Source organism: Schistocerca cancellata, chromosome 5, assembly GCF_023864275.1.
Source record: "Schistocerca cancellata isolate TAMUIC-IGC-003103 chromosome 5, iqSchCanc2.1, whole genome shotgun sequence".
NCBI classification, from domain to species: Eukaryota; Metazoa; Arthropoda; class Insecta; order Orthoptera; family Acrididae; genus Schistocerca; species Schistocerca cancellata.
The window spans coordinates 651,414,035-651,437,493 of NC_064630.1; the positions used below are offsets into that span (position 1 = coordinate 651,414,035).

Consider the following 23,459-nt stretch of genomic DNA (forward strand, 5'->3'; position numbering starts at 1 on the left):
AATCTCTTCCAATCCAAAGGAACACACATCACTGGTACTGACGTGAGCCATCAACAGTTTGCTGCTCCCTGTACTCCTCATGGTATCCTGAAGGATCCGTTCCACATCTGGAAGGACTGCACCAGGTATGCACACGGAGTGCACACTAGCTTTTCCCCCACCCTGGCAGCCATGTCCCAACGGAACCCCATAACGCGCGTAACACTGGAGCTCCCAGCTATGAATAATCCCACCCTCTGTGATTGCCTGGATCTTGCAGGCTGAAAGTTTTCCTTTGAAACAGGATGTTACCAGCCACAGACAGCACCTAGGACTTGTTTGTCAGACTAACTAGGGAGGCCTTACATGCGGCCCACTGGGAGGTCTTTTGCCACTTACCACGCCCTGAGGCGTCCTCCCACTCGACCACAGGTGAGGGGTCAACTTCAGTGCGAGTAGCAACTGGGATGGCCAGCGGTGTGGAGCGATCGGCGGATTCAGAGATGCTGAACTGGAGTGGACTGATTAGTGAATTCAGAGGTGCTGAACGTCCATTGGATCCCCACGGCTGACCCACAACCATGATGCCCATCCACTGCAGCTTCAAGCTGTGCAACTGAAGCCATCACAGCCTGGAGCTGAGAGCGAAGTGTCACCAACTCGGCTCACATCCACACACAGCAATCACAGTCCCTATCCATACTAATGACCTACGGTCGCAAGTTCGAATCCTGCCTCGGGCATGGATGTGTGTGATATCATTAGACCACAGAAGTTAAGTGTCATAGTGCTCAGAGCCATACTAATGACCATGGAAAACTACACTAAACAGACAAACAAGGACTATTGACACACACTAGGTAACTCTAGTAGACATCGAGGAAAATGCAAGAACTGTGTCTAATAAATTAGATTAACACACAGGGATTCAAAAATTGAACTACCAAAGCACGCAGCTGAGACTAAATAATTCGTTCGTGATTAGAAACTTTTAACAGTTACAAAATCGGTTTACTCTCCAACACAAACGAAAATGCGAGAACTGTGTCTATTAAACAAAGAAAGTAAACTACCAAAGCACACAGATGAAACTATATACAGGGCTATTACAAATGATTGAAGCGATTTCATAAATTCACTGTAGCTCCATTCATTAACATATGGTCACGACACACTACAGATACGTAGAAAAACTCATAAAGTTTTGTTCGGCTGAAGCCGCACTTCAGGTTTCTGCCGCCAGAGCGTTCGAGAGCGCAGTGAGACAAAATGGCGGCAGGAGCCGAGAAAGCGTGTGTCGTGCTTGAAATGCACTCACATCAGTCAGTCATAACAGTGCAACGACGCTTCAGGACGAAGTTAAACAAAGATCCACCATCTGCTAACTCCATTCAGCGATGGTATGCGCAGTTTAAAGTTTCTGGATGCCTCTGTAAGGGGAAATCAACGGGTCGGCCTGCAATGAGTGAAGAAACGGTTGAATGCGTGCGGGCAAGTTTCACGTGTAGCTCGCGGAAGTCGACAAATAAAGCAAGCAGGGAGCTAAACGTACCACAGGATAGTGCTCCACCGCACTTCCATCATGATGTTCGGCATTTCTTAAACAGGAGATTGGAAAATCGATGGATCGGTCGTGGTGGAGATCATGATCAGCAATTCATGTCATGGCCTCCATGCTCTCCCGACTTAACCCCATGCGATTTCTTTCTGTGGGGTTATGTGAAAGATTCAGTGTTTAAACCTCCTCTACCAAGAAACGTGCCAGAACTGCGAGCTCGCATCAATGATGCTTTCGAACTCATTGATGGGGACATGCTGCGCCGAGTGTGGGAGGAACTTGATTATCGGCTTGATGTCTGCCGAATCACTAAAGGGGCACATATCGAACATTTGTGAATGCCTAAAAAAACTTTTTGAGTTTTTGTATGTGTGTGCAAAGAATTGTGAAAATATCTCAAATAATAAAGTTATTGTAGAGCTGTGAAATCGCTTCAATCATTTGTAATAACCCTGTAATTCACTCCTAGTTAGGAACTCGTAAAATGTCACAAAATCGGTTACTTCCCTGTTGCTGCTAGTGTCTTGGCTGGCTGCCGATAAAAGTTCAGCCCACCGAGATAGCAGTGTAACTCCTTACGTGTCTGAGGGCATGGCATGCTGAAGATCACTTGCACCTTGTCGGGTTCAAATGGCTCTGAGCACTATGGGACTTAACATCTGAGGTCATCAGTCCCCTAGAACTTAGAACTGCTTATACCTAACTAACCTAAGGACATCACATACATCCATGCCCGAGGCGGGATTCGAACCTTGTCGGGTAGTGGCGTCGATCTGCTCGGCATCATTAAGTGTCCAAGAAACCCTATTTCCATGGACCTGACTATGCACTTCAGGGGGTTAATAACAGTGCCAGTCTCATTCCGGCACTGAAAGACGGTTGTTAGATGGCGGTTGAGAAGACCAAGGTATCGTCAAGATACACAAAACAACATAGTAAACCTCGCAAGACGCCATCTAGGAACGCTGCCATGCTTGGCAGTATTCTGAAGGACAAACATCATGTACATGCTCTCGAACAGCCCAAATGGCTGATGACTGCCGTTTTTAGAACGTCTTCTGTCACCACTAGAATTTTCGTGAACGCACAATCGATTTTGTTCAAAATTACTGAGCCTGGCAAGGTGTGACTTAACTCCTGAAAGTGCGATACAGGATACTGGTCCAGCACTGTTCATGAATTCAAAGCATGATAGTCCCCACATGGGCGCCACGAATTATCTTTTGGGAACTAAATACAAGGCAGATATCATCAGCTGTTTGATGCTTGGACAATGCCTTGTCGCGCGGGATGGCCTCAAACTCAGCCTTTGCCGCAGCAAGACTCCTGGGCACGAGTCGTCATGGATGGCATGAATTGGGAGGCCCAGGCATAGATATGATATGGTGTACCATCTAACGTATCATGTTCTATGAACACCAGGTGGGCAAATGAGCTCTGGAAATTTATTGAAGATGGCCGCATAAGGGTCTGGGGTAATTAATTGGTTTTACATTGAAGAAAGCGGCCTGCCAGCACCAGCCCACTATCTTCAAACTTGCGGTTGCGTCTATTAGCTGGGCGTTAGGATATCGTCAAGCAGCTAGTAGTGTCCGAGTAAATCTGCACTCAGGCTTGGCTTGTTGACATCAGCCACAGTGAAGATTCATGTGAATGTGCAGCGTTGTCTGAGATCCAAATTTCGATGGTGTTTGCTATATGCTTTGATTGTCGAATTATTTGCAGTCTTGAGAGACCGTGCATTTGCATTTCTGTGGGCCCTTAGAATATCTGAAGCGAGTATTGAGAGGTCAGAACCCACATTTACAAGATAGCTGACATCGCCAGCCGTTCTGCCACCAAGATACACTTTGATATGGCACTGCTGCTGGGTGCATCTAAGCCCTGTTGCAACTAGCATTTGGGAGCGAGCAGGGTGGCTGGCACTTCGTCACTTCATTTCTGAAGTGGTTGTCGTACTATCAGAAGCCATTTGGCAGCTGATCCAACTTCTGCAGCATACCATAGAGTGCCTAGTGCTGTGTTACCAACAGCACAAGCCAAATTACTTGGTGGCTGGGTAAGCTATTGATACGGTGTCTGCTGCTCGCTGTCCGCATGTGTGCCAACCGGTCAGCCTGCGTGCTGAGAGATGCCACCTATGTGGCCAAGTTCGGAACTAGCTGCTGCATGTTGGCATCCGAGTGCAGGAAGCTACTGCAGCTGTGGTACAGGCCTTTGTTGTCAGCACGTTGTGCACCTGATCGACCAAGTCAACAATGGCATCCAGCTGCATGTCGGTCTGCATGGCTGTGACTGCTTGCACCTGTGATGGAAGGCTGTGCATCCAGATGACACGTAATAGTGAGTCTGGAACCATGTCAGACTTTGCTGTGCTGTACAGATGGTGCTGGAATTGAGATGGCCTACTGTTGCTGCATCCCTGTTGGCTCACCAACTGGTGCATTTGTTGTTCTTAAGGTGATAAAGTCTGATGGATCAGCTCTTCCTTTAACCGTATATATGAGTAATGTGTGAGGGGGGCGGTAACTATGTCCTGTACTTACGTGACATGGTTCTAGTCAAGGTGGCTCATGACATGCCTGAATCTGGCAGAGTCGCAAGTTACATTGTTACTCAGGAAGTCGCCTCCACTTGGCTGAACCACATGAATGGTTCTCAGAGCCAAAAGGGAGGCAGCTTGATCAACACTCCTCTAGTGCTTTCCGCTACTCCAGTAACAGTAGGAGGCATAGTACAATGGGGCTTTGCACGACAAAGTTTTCCTGAGCTGCCTCCAGGTGTAAGAAGTCCGTGCATGCAGGACGTGCCTGTAACTCAAGTCTCTGGTTGTATGCTAGTAGATCTTCTATAGTCTTTTGCAGTTCCTCTAAAGTCGCCATCTTCCTTTAGAGTAAAATTCTAGCACAAGTGGAAAGTACACAATAAAAACAATTCAGCACAAAAAGACACACAATAGAAACAAAATAAAGAAAACAATTGTTTGAAGGTCAATTATTTTTCATGCTTGACTAAAAGCGCGCACGGAATAGTTCATTCATTAACAAAGTAATGTTCGCACTTGATATCAGAGTCACTCCACACGTGATTCTACATCACATGAGCCGATAAGAGTTCGTCACCATGTGTTTAACGTAAAATGACATCAGGGTCACCATGAAGTGGAAACATGTAAGGATCACTGCTTAAAAATTAGTGGTGCAATTGTTGCTTTTATTGTCATACCTATCCATTGTGTTCAGAGTGCAGTATGTTGTGACAGTAACTGATGAAAATATGGCCAAGCAATGGTACATTTAATTGTGGCAAAGGAATGCACAATCAGTTAACAATGTTTTCTAATGATGAGAGTCTGTGCTCCTGCAATAGGTGTTGCACAATAGATGTGCTCGAACACTGTTCCGGAGAGTGTTAAGTCCTGTCATTGAATACGTGGTCTGATCACATACCGTAACTGCAGGAAAAATTATGAATGTGTGATTGGACGAAACACATAACCATCTTCTGACCCCTTGAGGCGCTGTGTACATGTAACAAGAGGGGCAAATGGACGGCACTATCTAAATAATCCCATACACGGTCGCAGGTTCGAATCCTGCCTCGGGCATGGGTGTGTGTGATGTCCTTAGATTGGTTAGGTTTAAGTAGTTCTAAGTTCTAGGGGACTTATGACCTAAGATGTTGAGTCCCATAGTGCTCAGAGCCATTTGAATCCCATACACGTTTTGGGGAACTCACATGAATCTCGACTCAAGTGGCCTTCTGCAAGCACAAGCATACTCCTGGAGACACATCTACGCTGGTCCACTGCTCATCTTGCACTGAACTCTGATTTGTCTTGTAGACACCAATGTGCACCCCACTGTTGCCAAAATTTGGCCTAATTGGGCACGCCAGTAGATGCCGGGCACCTCTAGCATGTGGTGGCTCACACATTTCTCAGCACAGCTGCCACTCTACCTTCCTCCCAGTTTCTAGTTATACACATACTTAGACAGAAGGACTTTGCCTTTTCTAGATCTTTAACTTCAAAACACTCAGATAATCCCTAATACAATTTGTCTTTTATTACATTGTCATTACTAAAAATGAGCTCCGTCTGAACAGACCTTGAAAGCCCAATGGCACCAACCGATTGCCGTGTCACCCCCAGCCCACAACTTTAACATGGTGTGGATATGGAGATGCATGTGATCAGCACACCCCTCTCCTGGTCATTGTCAGTTTCCAGACGACACTGGTGGCAGCACGTCAGATGGTGGACATCAATGATGATGATGATGATTGGTTTGTGGGGCGGTCAATTGCGCAGTCATCAGCGCCCATACGAAGTCCCAATCGCCGGGTAGAGAAAATCCCCAACCTGACTGGGAATCGAACCCGGGACCCCATGATCCAGAGGCAGCAACACTAATCACTAGACCACGAACTGCGAACATGGGCATCCAAGTCTACGAGGTGGTAAAATGTACAAAGCGAGGTATCCGATTAGCTGATTGCATCAAGTCGCTGATTTATGGCGAATTTTTCACATAGACATGGTACCATGTTGCCCAGACGTTAGACGGAAAGAATGGCTGGTGGACTTGACGCCAAACTGTGGGCCACCGTCTCGATGGATATCTGAGTTCGACGTTGTTGCGGTATATGCGACAAAGTAGTGGGGTGAAGAAATGTTAGGTTTGAGGAAGGCGTGTGCTCATTAAGTGGGCGTGAGCGTAACTGAGTCGACGATGAATTCAGAAATGTGCGCCAGATGGGGAGTGATATGACACTGGCGGGGATATGGACGTGGGCATAAGAATGTCCAGCAAGCTGCGTGAAAGGGAGGCGCCACCTTACCACTGCTAGTGCACGACAGCGATGTACAAAGACGCCCCTTGGAGTCGAACGTTGGCGAGGTCAAGGCCTCCCGCTCCCAGTGAGAGGGTGAGCGTTTCGCAACAGACCTTAAAGAGCGAACCGGCCTAACAAAGTATCCGCTGGAAGATGCATCCAATGGTTAATGGTAATGGATGTGGACCATCTTGGTCGCCCCATATGGACTGAGGTATTCGTCGTGTTGTAAAGAATCGAGTCGGCAGAGAAGATTTTGTTTCAGTGCCGCACGGGTAAGTTGGAAGTTAGGTCGAAAATTGGTATCGGCGGATCGGAGCATTGCGGAGGTGAAAATGATACCTGGGCATCAAAGGTTCTGCATACATGAGAAAGGTGCTAAGTCGTCGAGCGAGAGGTCGCGTCCAATGGGCGTCGCCGAGGATTTCGCGACTTTCATGGCACCGCCCACTGCAGTTCCGTACGTTGAGATGAATTTGAGTACATATGTGTTTCGGTCCGCGAGCAGACTAAGAGGAGGAGGTTGTCCACATATCTACGACAACGAAAACTTTGCTGTCGCAACGTGAGACCAGGAAGTTGAGTCGTCGGGCTCCCGATGCGTGGCTCCAGGGTTAAGGCAGAGAGTAGTGTCGAAAGTGGGTAACGTTGCCTTATGCAGTGGTGTATGGTGATTGGTCCCGACATAAGGCCATTGACCTGAATCAGGGATTCGGCGCTGCTGTACAGGCATCAGATGTTGGCCATAAAAGGCGGCGGAATGTTCATTCGTGCCATTTCAGAGAATAGAAAAAGATGCCGCACCTTGTCGAATGCGCTGTCAGAACCACTGGCAAAAACCGTGGTGTGGAGTCTGAATGCAGCTGTCAGTGCGATTAAATCACGACATTTCCCTGCGGCTCTTTCTGTATAGAGCCAGGGGTCGTTAATGTGCATCCATCGCTCCCGTCGTCGGTTTGTGGACGGGTATACTAACCCCACTTAGAGTGGCCCGTCGTGAAAAGTTCATGAAACTTGAGAAACAGACGGGCTAACCAACGATGGGATAACATTCTATGAGTCGGAGACTGAAATGTCAGAATTTTGAACGTAATAGGAAAGCCAGAAATTCTAAACAGCGAAATGGAAATGCTCAATCTAGATACAGTGACGGCCAGTGAACTGAAATGGAAAGAAGCTCAGGATGTCTGGTCAAACGAATATATAGTTATATCAACAGCAAGCGAAAATGGTATCATGGGTGTTGGATTCATTATGAATAGGAAGGTAGGACAGAGGGTGAGCTACTGTAAACAGTTCGCTGATAAGGTTGTGTTCATTAGATTCTAAAGCAAACCGACGCCAACAACGAAATTTCAGGTATACTTACGAACGTCGCAAGCAGAACATGAAAGATAGAGAAATTATGTGAGGATATCGAACGGGTAATTCAGTACGTCAAGGGAAATGAAGATATTATTAGATCTTAGAATATTGCAGCGCAGTTGTAGCGAAAGGAATAGAAAAAATGGTTATGGGAGAGTGTGTCTTAGCAGCAGGAACGACAGATGAGAATGACTAATTGAGCACACCAATATATTTTAGACGGTAAAGCAAAAAATCTGTTCAACAATCACAAATGCAAGAGGTATACGTGGAAAAGACCCGGAGGCACGGGAAGATTCAGCCGGGTTACATCGTGGTCAGACAGAGATTTCGAAATTAAATATTTAAATGTAATGCGTACCGAGGGGCAGATGTAGACTCAGATCATAATTTAGTAATGATAAAGAATAGACAGATGTTTAACAGAATAGTACGGAAGAATCAAAGTGCAACGAAGTGGGATACTGAAGTACTGGGGAATGATGAGACGTGTTTGAAGTTCGCTAGGGATGAGGCCACTGCGATAAGCAATACCAGAGTAAGCAATTCAGTCGAAGAGGAGTCGACACCTCTAAAATGGCAATAACATATGTTGGACCGTCAATCGTAGGTACAAGGAAGGCAATTGAGAAGAAGCCGCGCGTGGTAGCTGCGTGGTCTCAGGCGCCTTGCCACGGTTCGCACGGCTGCCCCCGTCGGAGGTTCGAGTCTTCCCTCGGGCATGTATGTGTGTGTGTGTGTGTGTGTGTGTGTGTGTGTGTGTGTGTGTGTGTGTTTGTGTGTGTGTGCGTGTGTATGTGTGTGTGTGTGTGTGTGTGTGTGTGTGTGTGTGCACACACGCGCGGGCGCGCGCTTTGTTGTTAGTTTAAGTTAGATTAGGTAGTGTGTAAGCCTAGGGACTGATGACCTCAACAGTTTGGTCCCATGAGAAGAAACCTTGGGTAAGACAAGAAACACTTCGACTGATCGACGAAAAAAGGAAGTACAAGAATATTCAGGGAAATCCAGGAGTACAGGAATATTAAATCCCCTAGGAATGAAATAAATAGGAAATGCAGGGTAGCCAAGGCGAAATGGTTGCAGGGAAAGTGTGAAGAAATCGTGAAAGAAATAATCGTCGAGGACTGAATTAGCATATGGAAATTAAAAGAAAACGTGGTAATATTAAGAGTGCAGTGGGAATTCCTCTGTTAAATGCAGAAGAGAGGGCGAATGCAAGGAAAGTGTACATTAAGATGGGAAGGAATTGTCTGATGACGTGATAGAAGAAAAACAGAAGTTGATAGGGAAGAGAGATGGGATACAGCATTCGAATCAGAATTTAAGATCTTTGGAAGAAGCTTGTGATCAAATAGGTCAGAAGGCTTGGGTAAAATTTCATCGGAATTACTAAAATCATCGAGGGAAGTCGCAACAAAACGACTATTCGGACTGGCGATATACTATCAGATTTCTACAGCAACATCATCCACATAATTGTCGGGCAGTGAGCTTAAGAACTGACGCATCCAAGTTGCTGGCAATAATAATAGGGAAAGACGGGTAATTTACATTCTGCAAAAGAACCAAGAGGCAGAAAATAAGAGTCGAAGGCCAAGAACGAAGTTCTTGGATTAAAAGTAATGGAAGAGAGGGATGTAGTCTTTTACCCTACTGTTCAGTCCACACATCGAGGAACCAAGGGCGGAAATAAAAGAAATGTTCAAGAGTGGAATTAAAATTAAAGGTGAAAGGATATCAGTGATAAGATTGATGACATTGCTATCCTCAATGAAAAAGAAGAAGAATAACAGGATCTCTTGAGTGGAATGGAAAGTGCAGTATGTATAGAATATGGATTCAGAAGAAACTGAAAAAAAAAACAGAAAAGTAATGACAAGCACAGAAATCTGAATAGCGACAAGCTTAACATCAAAACTGATGATCACGAAGTAGAAGAAGCAAAATATTTCTAGGCGGACGATGAAAGGAAACAGACAACAGACGAGCAATGGCAAAGAGGGCTTACCTGGCGAAGAGAAGTTCACTGTTATCAGACATAGTAAGAAATTTATGAGAATGCATTTCTGGAGCGCAGCATTATGTAGCAGTGAATCATGGACGATGGGAAAACCGAACAGAGAAGAATCGAAGCGTTTGAGATGTGGTGCTACAGAAGAATGTTGAAAATTAGGTGGACTGATAAGCTAAGGAATGAGGAGGCTATTCGCATAACCGGCGATGAAATGTGTGGAAAACACTGACAAGAAGAAGGGACAAGATGATAGGGTATCAGTTAAGACATCAGGGGATAACTACCGTGGTCTTAGCTAGCGGGAGCTATAGATGATAAAAACTGTAGAGGAAGACAGAGAATTGAATACATTCAACAAATAATTGAGGAGGTTGGGTTAAAGTGTTATTGTGAGATGAAAATGTTGGTACAGGAGTGGAATTCGTGGCGGGGCGCACCAGTCAGAAGAGTAATATAACCACCTTTTCCATCAAGGATCACTGCAAGAAGTTCAGGAAGAGTGTCAGTGAGATTCTGGAAGGTACCAACGGGGATGTAGAGCCACGTTAATTCCAGTTGAGGATTCATGGCGCGAACAGCCCGATGGAGGTGGTCCCACAGATTTTCGATTGGGTTTAAATGCGGGGAGTCTTGTGTCCAGAGGAGTACGGTTAACTCATCGTGGTGTTCTTCGAATCACCCACCTGCTCTGCGAGCTACGTGACGCGTTGCATAGTCCTGCTGGTAGATGCCACAGTGCCGAGGAAAAACTAATTGCATTTAGGGTTGGGCATGGTGCCCAGGCATAGGTGCATAGTTGTGTTGATGCACTGTATCTTCTGGAATGACGAGGTCAGCCAGGGAATGCCTGGATCCCTCCAACAATTGTTGAAGGGTGTTTGCTTTCAGATGTTTCACAACGTTTATCCATCTGTCCGATGGAGCATAAAACGTGATTCATCTGAAAATGCCTCCTGCCCGCCACGAATTGGACGTCGTGTTGCCGTATTGGATTGCAAATTTCAGCACTCATCTCCGATGAACAGCTGCCAGCAAAGGTGCATAAACCAAGAGCCTGCTACGCAGGCCCGTATGCAGCAGTGTTCGCCGATCATTTAGGAGGCACTGATGGTAGCCACTTGGTTAATCTGGGCGGTCAATTGCTCAACAGTTGCACGTCTGTTCGCCTATGTACATCTCCGCAGCCGTCGTTCACCTCAGTCATCTATGATACGTGATGCACAACAGTAGCTTCGGCGCCGGTTTTGGATAGCGCCATTTTGCCATCCACAGTATACTTTAACCACGTCGCGCGTGGACAGTTTAAAAATGATTCCACTCGAGCCGCTAAAGCCAATGATCATCAAAGAAATCCCTCCTTTCCGTTTTACGACAAGGACTCCACTGTTTTCCTCGTCCTCTCGACACGCTTTTTATACCCTCTACTAGTAGCGCTGGTACCTGTCGTTTGTGACTGGTTACTATGCGTAGACGCCCCACATAACTGGAAAAGCGCGTTTGGCGTCATTGGCCGGGAGGCCCCTTACGGGGCAGGTCCGGCCATCTTGGTACAGGTCTTATTACATTTGACGCTACATTTGGCGACCTGTGCGCCGGATGGGGATAAAATGATGATGAAGACAACACAGCACCCAGTCCCTGAGCCGAGAAAATCCCCGACCCAGCCGAGAATCGAACCCGGGCCCCTTAGGATGGCAGTCCGTCACGCTGACCACTTTTTTTTAATCTCATTTTGTTCTATATTGTTCGTTGACTTTGTTCGTGGTGGACGTCTGATGACACTCGTTCAGGTTGTTCTTTGATACGTTCGATGAGTTTTTTATTGCAGAGGGTAGCTAAACCCTCTGATCGAACACGCTGAGCTACCGTACCGGCTTCCATTCAGCTATCGGGGCGGACACGCCTAAAATAGAGCGGTGGTCACGTTAACGTGACTGTACCGGGTATAAATGCGTGTGTGTGTCTGTGGGAGGCCAGATTGCTCATCATTCGACCTAATTCTGTTGTCAGCCATGAAGTAGGACATTTGCTGAGATGATAGTTGTCTTTGTCATAAACTGCGGTGGGCCTACATACGACTTGTATTTCCAATCATTACTAATTTTGTGCCACATAATGTCTCAGTAGTTCACTTCTAGGGCGTAATGACTTATACATTTTAGATTTCTCACACTAATTTTCCTCGTTAGCTTGTTATTGAAAATGCGGCAAGAATTATGATGCCGATGTCATTAAAATGAAATAATCACCTCAGATTCACAGAACAACTGCTGTTTTGCACTAAGTGTGTATCAGACTTATATTTGGTTTATAACGTAGAAGGACTGAAGAACTAGAGCTGTGAAAGAGCACACGAAGTTAAATTATATTGTAATATTAGTACTGGACTTAGCGAACGTCTTGAATTGAACTCACCTTAACTACAATGCAGCCTCGGCATTCGAAGTGGTATACTGGTTCTTGCAACAGCTTCCGCGTTCTGCATGAAACGTGGACTTCTCCGGGCTGAGAAAAAAAAGAATTAAAAATAACGAAATAATTACGTCAATGGTGATGTATTAAGGTGGTCTATAGTAACACTTCCACATCCAGTTATATGGGTATATTCATGGAACAAATGCAGTTAATACACATAAAAATGCTCTAAATGTGCATGAAAACAATTACTAAAGGTTTCCCCACGAATTTAAAAAAAAATGGTTCAAATGGCTCTGTGCACCATGGGACTTAACTTCTGAGGTCATCAGTCCCCTAGACATTAGAACTACTTAAACCTAACTAACCTAAGGACATCACACACATCCATGCCCGAGGCAGGATTCGAACCTGCGACCATAGCGCTCACGCGGTTCCAGACTGAAGCGCCTAGAACCGCTCGGCCACTCCGGCCGGCCACGAATTTAAAAGATAACCTGTACACACAAAATGGCTTTAATATGCAGTTCAAATATCTTGATTGCTACCTTTAGGCCTTTTACATAATGACGCAGCATTATACGCAGTATGTGTTGAACAAGAAAGACTGAAAAACAATGAAATTAGAGCCCAATCAAACTGAACAATAGTCTTTTCTTTTCTTTTTGGTCATCAGTCATCTGACTGATTTGCTGCATCCCACCTTTTCACTTCATAGTTGCACTTGACCCTACGTCCTCAATTTTTTGTAGAATGTGTTCCAATATCTCTTCCTTTACAGTTTTTACTCCCTACAGCTCCCTCTTGTACTCGTATCAAGGAAGTTATTCCCTGATGCCTTAACTGACATCCTATCCTCTTCTCCCTTCTTCTTGTGAGCGTTTTTCATATTCACTTCATGATCAAAAATATACGTTTTTCATATTACGTGCATTGTACTGCCATCTACTGCCAGGTACTCCATATCAGCGACCTCAGTAGTCATTAGACATCGTGACAGAGCAGAATGGGGCGCTCTGCGGAACTCACGGACTTCGAAGGTGGTCAGGTGATTGGGTGTTACTTGTGTCATACATCTGCACGCGAGATTTCCACACTGCTAAACATCCATAGGTCAACTGTTTCCGATGTGACAGTGAAGTGGAAACGTGAACGGACACGTACAGCACAAAAGCGTACAGACCGTCGACAGCTGAAGAGGGTCGTAATTTGTAATAGGCAGACACCTATCCAGACCATCTCATAGGAATTCCAAACTGCGTCAGAATCCACTGCAAGTATTATGACAGCTAAGCGGGAGGTGAGAAAACTTGGATTTCATGGTCGAGTGGCTGCTCATAAGCCACACATCACGCTGGTAAATGTCAAACGACGCCTCACTTGGTGTAAGGAGCGTAACGAATCACGGTAGACAATGTGGCGATTAGATTGCAGGGCGTGGGTATGGAGAATGCCCGGTGAATGTCATCTGCCAGCTTGTGTAGTGACAAAACTAAATACGGAGCCGAGTGTTATGATGTGGTCGTATTTTTCATAGAGGGGGCTTGCACCCCTTGTTGTTGTGCGTGGCACTATCACAGCACAGGCCTACATTGATGTTTTAAGAACCTTCTTGCTTCCCACTGTTGAAGAGCGATTCGGGGATGGCGATTGCATCTTTCAACACGACAGAGCATCTGTTCATAATGACGGCCTGTGGCGGAGTGGTTACAAGACAATAGCATTCCTGTAATGGACTGGCCTGCACAGAGTCCTGACCTGAATCCTATAGAATACCTTTGGGATGTTTTGGAAGTCCGACTTCGTGCCAGGCTTCACCGACCGACATCGATACTCTCCTTAGTGCAACACTTCGTGAAGGTTCCACGCCACCTGCTCTATGGGTTGGACTTGTGGCGCGGATCAATAATTGTATTGAAGACTGACTGTAAATCTTTGTATCTGTACATATTTTAACATTCTGCAACTCATGCCAATAAAGTTTTGCACTACTTTTACTAGTTGGTATCAGATGTAGACTAAATTAATATCTGAATTCTCTGTCCAAGAACTGCACCTGCCCTCGCACCGGTACCCACTAAAGAACCACAAAGTGTGCAAAGGAAGTTCCAATACGCTGCAGGTTAGGGGTCCACACCACGAAGGAGCGCACATCACAAAACTTAAAATAAAAAGATATCTTTGTTGTAATGCTGTAGTGCTGGCCCCCTTATGATAATAAAAGACGTAGACGTAATTATTTCTTTAACAGTTTTCAGTATACAGTTGATTTGAATTAAGCCATCAAAACAATGGTTGAAATGGCTCTAAGCACTATGGGAATTAACATCTGAGGTCATCAGTCCCCTAGACTTAGAACTACTTAAACCTAACTAACCTAAGGACATCACACACATCCACACCCGAGGCAGGATTCGAACCTGTGACCGTAGCAGCGGCGCGGTTCCGGACTGAAGTGCCTAGAACTCCTCGGCCACAACGGCCGGCAATTAAGCCATCATTTAATTCTCAAACCCTGCTCTGCGTTACGTAAAATTCCCACTTCCGCCCTATCAATCAGATGCACTTCTGTTGGCAAAACTGTTGAGGCTTTTAAAAGAATTAATATTAAAAAGAAACCACCACAGCTGTATTGATACGGATTTATTATGTCACTGATGGTTTCGTTCGAAAGATCATCATCAGGTTACGCTTCCAACAGTCTTCATAACAAATACCTATAGAGTTGTGCCGTATCATGAGTTAAGAGGTCGGGTTATCTTACGTAACGTCAAGGGCAAATTGTGATCATGCACCGCCCAGTTACGTTAGTGTGACCACCTGTCAGAAACCTGAATAAAAATGTTTGCAGCGCGAACCGTTGCGAGACATGGCGGAAGGGAGTCAGTGAGGTTCTGGAAGCTACCGACGGACATGTGGAGCCACGTAGACTTCAGTGCCGTGGCCAGCTGCGATAGGTTCCTCGGTCTGGGGCTCCATGACGCCAACTGGTCGATTGGAGGATCCCACAGATTCTCGATTGGTTTTAAATCCGGGGACCCTTGTGGTCAAGGGAGTGCGGTAAACTAATGCTGGTGCTCTTCGAACAATGCATATACACTGCGTGCTGTTTGACGCGTTGCATTGTTCTGCTGGTAGATGCCATCGTGCCGAACCACATGGACATGGTCACCAACGATGGACACGTACTTATGTTGATCCATTGTGACTTCCGGAATAATGAGATCACCCAGGTAATGCCCTCCGGCATGTACCCTTCCGACGATTGTTGCAGTTTGTTTTGTAAGAGGTTCATTACTAAGGAATTTATTGCTAGCGCACTCGAGCAGATGTAACTTCGATGGATTGCTCACGCGCTGCCCGTGACATTTAAGCTACACTACTGCGCATTAAAATTGCTACACCACGAAGATGACGTGCTACAGACGCGAAATGTAACCGACAGGAAGAAGATGCAGTGATATGCAAATGATTAGGTTTTCAGAGCGTTCACACAAGGTTGGCGCCGGTGGCGACACCTACAACGTGCTGACATGAGGAAAGTTTCCATCCGATTTCTCATACACAAATAGCAGTTGACTGGCATTGCCTGGTGAAACGTTGTCGTGATGCCTCGTGTAAGGAGGACAAAATGCGTACCATCACGTTTCCGACTTTGATAAAGTTCGGATTGTAGCCTATCGCGTTTGTGGCTTATCGTATCGCGACATTGCTGCTCGCGTTAGTCGAGATCCAATGACTGTTAGCAGAATAAGGAATCGGTGGGTTCAGGAGGGTAATACGGTACGCCGTGCTAGATCCCAACGGCCTCGTATCAGTAGCAGTCGAGATGACAGGCATCTCATCCGCATGGCTGTAACGGATCGTGCAGCCACGTCTCGATCCCTAAGTCAACAGGGACGTTTGCCAGACAACAACCATCTGCACGAACAGTTGGACGACGTTTGCAGCAGCATGGACTATCATCTCGGAGACCATGGCAGCGGTTACCCTTACGCTGCATCACAGAGAGGAGCGCATGCGATGGTGTACTCAATGACGAACCTGGGTGCACGAATGGCAAAATGTCATTTCTTCGGATGAATCCAGGTTCTGTTTACAGCATCATGATGGTCGCATCCGTGTTTGGCGACATCGCGGTGAACGCACATTGGAAGCATGTATTCTTCATAGCCTTACTGGCTATCACCCGGCGTCATGGTGTGGGGTGCCATTTGTTACACGTCTCGGTTACGTCTTGTTCGCACTGACGGCACTTTGAACAGTGGACGTTACATTTTAGATGTGTTACGACCCGTGGCTCTACCCTTCATTCGATCCTTACGAAACCCTACATTTCAGCAGGATAATGCGCGACCGCATGTTGCAGGTGCTGTACGGGCCTTTCTGGATACAGAAAATGTTCGACCGCTGCCCTGGACAGCACGATGTCCAGATCTGTTACCAACTGAAAAGGTGTGGTCAATGGTGGCCGAGCAGCTGGCTCGTCACAATACGACAGTCATTACTCTTGATGAATTGTGGTGTCGTGTTGAAGCTGCATGGGCAGCTTACCTGTACACGCCATCCAAGTTCTGTTTGACTCAATTCCCAGGCGTATCAAGGCCGTTATTACGGCCAGAGGTGGTTGTTCTGTGTACTGATTTCTCAGGATCTATGCACCCAAATTGCTTGAAAATGTAATCACATGTCAGTTCTAGTATTATACAGGGTGATTCAAAAAGAATACCACAACTTTAGGAATTTAAAACTCTGCAACGACAAAAGGCAGAGCTAAGCACTATCTGTCGGCGAATTAAGGGAGCTATAAAGTTTCATTTAGTTGTACATTTGTTCGCTTGAGGCGCTGTTGACTAGGCGTCAGCGTCAGTTGATGCTAAGATGGCGACCGCTCAACAGAAAGCTTTTTGTGTTATTGAGTACTGCAGAAGTGAATCGACGACAGTTGTTCAGCGTGCATTTCGAACGAAGTATGGTGTTAAACCTCCTGATAGGTGGTGTATTAAACGTTGGTATAAACAGTTTACAGAGAATGGGTGTTTGTGCAAAGGGAAAAGTTCTGGACGGCCGAGAACGAGCCTCCAAGAAGCCCTGATCTTACCCCCTGCGATTTTTTCTTATGGGGGTATGTTAAGGATATGGTGTTTCGGCCACCTCTCCCAGCCACCATTGATGATTTGAAACGAGAAATAACAGCAGCTATCCAAACTGTTACGCCTGATATGCTACAGAGAGTGTGGAACGAGTTGGAGTATCGGGTTGATATTGCTCGAGTGTCTGGAGGGGGCCATATTGAACATCTCTGAACTTGTTTTTGAGTGAAAAAAAAAACATTTTTAAATACTCTTTGTAATGATGTATAACAGAAGGTTATATTATGTTTCTTTCATTAAATACACATTTTTAAAGTTGCGGTATTCTTTTTGAATCACCCTGTATATTTGTCCAATGAATACCCGTTTATCATCTGCATTCCTTCTTGGTGTAACAATTTTAATGGCCAGTAGTGTACATTAGAATCGCAGACCAGAGAGAAGTGTCGGCAGTAGTAGGAGTGGTAGCTCGCAGTGGGCGCTTGGGTCAGGTCGCTCTTAGAGAGCAGTTCTCGAGTTGTATAGCTCATGGAGAGCACTTGTGTCCTGTATGGAATTACCAAGGCCGGTCGTGGAGAACGATGACAGTGCCTGAGCGATGTAGTATAAGGTAAAAGCAAAACAATTATTATCTATTGCCGCGCGCATATATTTATTGCTACAACTCATTTTGTACTATTGTTATATCGAAGTCACATATAAATATTTTTCAATAATTTTTCAGTAATAATATTTCTTATAAAGATAAGTTTTGACAGTCATTCACCTGAATTTAAAGTTTTACTAATTTCTCCTATCGATAATCATGCCAATTATCGTAAAGAAAAATGAGTTGTTTTTTTATACATAACAAAATCTAGTGGCTAGCACTGCAGTGGGCTGTGCCGGAAAAATTTCTTATAGTAGCAGATATATAAGCGATTAAGGTAAGAATCTTCAGTTTTTTCAGAATGACTTTTCAGGGCCATGACGCAGCATTGCTGACGTCTAGATTTACCAGTTTAGATTCACAGTCAGTTAATTATTGAAAAGTTATATATGAGTCACATTTTTATTGAGAGGTTAGTCACCATTTATTGCGAGGTTACGAAATTTAACTGTGGGGGGTTACAGTTTGCTTTCAGACGTTTCACGCCGTACGCGCCGACGACCATCTGTCTGATGTAGCATGAAAGGTTAATCATCTGGATAGACCACCTATCACCACTCAGTGGACGTCCAGCTGCGATACTTCCAGCCTTCGTAGGCGATGAACATCAGTTACCGTGGGTGCATGAAATAGGCGCCTGTTGAGGAGGCCTATTCACAGCAACGATCGCTGAACGGTCGTAGAAGAGACACACTATTGGTAGCCGCTTAGTGCTTAAGGACAGTCAGTTGCTCAACAGTTGCATGTTTGTTCGCCCATACACATCTGCTTAGCCGTCGTTTACTGCTGTCATTTATGACTCGTGGTGCACCACTGTTGCCTCGGCGCCGGTTTTGGATAGCTCCATTTCACCATGCACGGTATACTTTAACCACGGCGGCACACGAACAGTTTACACTCAGCCTTTTGGGAAATGCTTCCATCTTTTTCCCGAAAGCCAATGATGACGAACAGATCCTAAAGACACCCCTGGATCCTGAATCCAGTTATAGTGAGGTGTTTGCCTAACGTTTGGCTGGTTCAAATGGCTCTGAGCACTATGGGACTTAACATCTATGGTCATCAGTCCCCTAGAACTTAGAACTACTTAAACCTAACTAACCTAAGGACAGCACACAACACCCAGCCATCACGAGGCAGAGAAAATCCCTGACCCCGCCGGGAATCGAACCCGGGAACCCGGGCGTGGGAAGCGAGAACGCTACCGCACGACCACGAGATGCGGGGATTATCGTTTCTTGAGCAAGAGGAAATAAATACTGTAGTGGACAAAGGTTAATTCAAATGTTCTTTCTGGTACTTTCCTGATGAACTTCGAGCACAACTGATAACATTCAACTATGGTACCGAGTTAAAAAATTTTGGTGATGAGTGAAAGAATTTGCTGCATGTCCCGACAATGAGCCAAAATAGCCAATATGAGTGTTCTGGCAGTTTTGCCTGTGACTACAACATGATTTACCAGGCACTAGGAACTGCTGATGCCTTCACTACCAGTCAGTTTTTAATAGCTTGTCATTCTGAGGATTTAAATCGAAAAATGAATATAATGCGTTCCTTAGAATGTTCATAAATGTGGGCAAAGTAGTAGCTTTTTTAATTATAATTTTCTTTTCTTTTGACATTAGTAAATTTTCTATACTTGCCTTGTAATAGCTGTTGTTGTTCTGCTCTTCAGACCAGACACTGGTTTGATACAGCAGCTCTCCATGCTACTCTATCCTGTGCAAGCTTCTTCATCTCCCAGTACCTACTTCAACCTAAATCGTTCTGAATCTGTTTAGTGTATTCATCTCTTGGTCTCCCTTTACGATTTTTACCCTCCACGCTGCCCTCCAACGCTGAATTTGTGATACCTTGATGCCTCAGAACATGTCCTACCAACCGGTCCCTTCCTCTCGTCAAGTTGTCCACAAACTCCTCTTCTCCCCAATTCTATTCAATACCTCCTCATTAGCTATGTGATCTACCCATCTAATCTTCAGCATTCTTCTGGAGCACCACATTTCGAAAGCTTCTATTCTCTTCCTGTCCAAACTATTTATCGTCCATATTTCACTTCCATACATGGCTACACTCCATACAAATACTTTCAGAAACGACTACCTGACACTTAAATCTATACTCGACGTTAACAAATTTCTCTTCTTCAGAAACGGTTTCCTTGCCATTGCCAGTCTACATTTTATATCTTCTCTACTTCGACCATGATCAGGTATTTTGCACCCCAAATAGCAAAACTCCTTTACTACTTTAAGTGTCTCATTTCCTAATCTAATTACCTTAGCATCACCCGACTTAATTCGACTACATTCCATTATCCTTGTTTTGCTTTTGTTGATGTTAATCTTATATCCTCCTTTCAAGACACTGTCCATTCTGTTCAGCTGCTCTTCCAGGTCCTTTACTGTCTCTGACGGAATTACAATGCCATCATCGAACCTCAAAGTTTTTATTTCTTCTCCATGAATTTTAATACCTACTCCGAATTTTTCTTTTGTTTCCTTCCTGCTTGCTCGATATACAGATTGAGTAACATCGGGGACAGGCTACAACCCTGTCTCACTCCCTTCCCAACCACTGCTTCCCTTTCATGCTCCTCAACTCTTATAACTGCCATTTGGTTTCTACACAAATTGTAAATAGCCTTTCGCTCCCTATATTTTACCCCTGCTACCTTCAGAATTCCAGTCAACATTGTCAAAAGCTTTCTTTAAGTCTACAAATGCTAGAAACGTAGGTTTGTCTTTCCTTAATTTATTTTCTAAAATAAGTCGTAAGGTGAGTATTGCCTCACGTGTTCCACCATTTTTGCGGAATCCAAACTGATCTTCCCCAAGGTCGGCTTATACCAGTTTTTCCATTCGTCTGTAAAGAATTCGTGTTAGTATTTTGCAGCCGTGGCTTATTAAACTGATAGTTCGGTAATTTTCACATCTGTCAACCTCTGCCTTCTTTGGAATTGGAATTATTATATTCTTCTTGAAGTCTGAGGGTATTTCACCTCTCTCATACATCTTGCTCACCAGATGGTAGTGTTTTGTCAGGGTAGGCTCTCCCAAGGCTATCAGTAGTTCTAATGGAATGTTGTCTTCTCCCGGGGACTTGTTTCGACTTAGGTCTTTCAGTGCTCTGTCAAATTCTTCACGCAGTATCATATCTCCCATTTCATCTTCATCCACATCCTCTTCCATTTCTATAATATTGTCCTCAAAAACATCACCCTTGTGTAGACCCTCTATATATTTCTTCCATCTTTCTGCTTTCCCTTCTTTGCTTAGAACTGGGTTTCCATTTGAGCTCTTGATATTCATGCAAGTGGTTCTCTTTCCTCCAAACGTCTCTTTAATTTTCCTGTAGGCAGTATCTATCTTACCCCTAGTAACATGTGCCTCTACATCCTTACATTTGTCCTCTAGCCATCCCTGCTTAGCTATTTTGCACTTCCTGTCGATCTCATTTTTGAGACGATTGTATTCCTTTTTGCCTGCTGCATTTACTGCCTTTTTGTATTTTCTCCTTTCATCAATTAAATTCAGTATCTCTTCTGTTACCCAAGGATTTCTATTAGCCCTTATCTTTTTACCTACATGATCCTCTGCTGCCTTCACTATTTCATCTTTCAAAGCTACCCATTCTTCTTCTACTGTATTTCTTTCCCCCATACTTGTCAATCGTTCCCTAATGCTCTCCCTGAAATTCTCTAAAACCTCTGGTTCTTTCAGTTTATCCAGGTCCCATCTCCTTAAATACCCACCTTTCTTCAGTTTCTTTAGTTTTAATCTACAATTCATAAGCAATAGATTGTGGTCAGAGTTCACATCTGCACCTGGAAATGTCTTACAATTTAAAACCTGGTTCCTAAATCTCTTCCTTATCATCATATAAACTATTTGAAACCTGTCAGTATCTCCAGGCTTCTTCCATGTATACAACCTTCTTTTATGATTCTTGAACCAAGTGATAGCTATGATTAATTTATGCTCTGTGCAAAATTCTACCAGGCGGCTTCCTCTTTCATTCCTTACCCCCATTCCATATTCACCTACTACGTTTCCTTCTCTTCTTTTTCCTACTACTGAATTCCAGTCATCCATGACTATTAAATTTTCGTCTCCCTTCACTATCTGAATAATTTCTTTTATCTCATCATACATTTCATCAATTTCTTCGTCATCTGAGTAGCTTGTTGGCATATAAACTTGTACTACTGTGGTAGGTGTGGGCTTCGTATCTATTTTGGCCACAATAATGCGTTCACTATACTGTTTGTAGTAGCTTGCCCGCATTCCTATTTTCTTATTCACTATTAAACCTACTCCTGCATTACTCCTATTTGATTTTGTATTTATAACCCTGTATTCACCTGACCAGAAGTCTTGTTCCTCCTGCCACCGAACTTCACTAATTCCCACTAATTCTAGCTTTAACCTATCCATTTCTCTTTTTAAATTTTCTAACCTACCTGCCAGATTAAGGGGTCTGACATTCCACGCTCCGATCCGTTGAACGCCAGTTTTCTATCTCCTGATAACAATGTCCTCCTGAGTAGTCCCCGCCCGGAGATCCGAATGGGGGACTATTTTACCTCCGGAATATTTTACCCAAGAGGACGCCATTAAAAACACAGTAAAGCTGCATGCCCTCGGGAAAAATCAGGGCTGTAGTTTCCCCCTGCTTTCAGCCGTTCGCAGTACCAGCACAGCAAGGCCGTTTTGGTTAGTGTTACAAGGCCAGATCAGTCAATCATCCAGACTGTTGCCCCTGCAACTACTGAAAAGGCTGCTGCCCCTCTTCAGGAACCACACGTTCGTATGGCCTCTCAAAAGATACCCCTACGTTGTGGTTGCACCTACGGTACGGCTACCCGTATCGTTGAGGCACACAAGCCTCCCTACCAACAGCAAGGTCCATGGTTCATGGGCTAGTGGAACGAAAGTTAAAACGTAAAATTTATTCAGGCGCAGCCCAATAAACACAATAAATAAAACTACGAATCCTTTGCTATGACGTGTGCATTTCCATTCCTTGCAGGTAGCTCATCTATTCGTATTTTAGTATTTGCTATCACACACAAATCCATACAAGGAGATCAACAAATTAACATTGTGCATAGTGTGCAGCAATGTAAGTGTAAGTGATTAAATGTAATTAATTAAATTTAATAAACCATTTGTAGCATACTGACATAAAATAAGGCAAAACAGTCACTCAAACATTGAGATCTTTCTGTCCTGTCTCGCAAACTTGCATCGCTTGCACGAGGGTCACTCCAAAAGAAATGCACACTATTGTTTTTAAAATCCATCTGTTATTCTACATCTTTGAAAGTTTTACATTGTATAGATACGTCCTTTAGGGACAATATTTTCATTTCTCCACATAATTTCCATCCCTCTCAACTGCCTTAGGCCATCTTGGAACCAACGCCTGTCTACCCACACTGTAAAATTCTGGACCAACCTGTTGGAGCCACTGTTTGGCAGCATGCACAAGGGAGTCATCATCTTCAAACATTGCTCCACGAAGAGAGTCTTTCAGTTTCCCAAA

At 44.6% G+C, this 23,459-nt stretch overlaps 1 protein-coding gene across 1 annotated transcript in view; it reads right to left on the reverse strand.

Moving 5' to 3' along the window:
* The window catches only part of LOC126188271 (soluble guanylate cyclase 89Db-like), a 540,286-nt gene that overhangs the window by 9,420 nt on the left and 507,407 nt on the right, over positions 1 to 23,459 (reverse strand). The window contains exon 12 of the mRNA XM_049929850.1: positions 12,168 to 12,257. Coding sequence (XP_049785807.1) covers positions 12,168 to 12,257 — 90 coding nt within the window. The remainder of the gene's footprint in view (positions 1 to 12,167; positions 12,258 to 23,459) is intronic.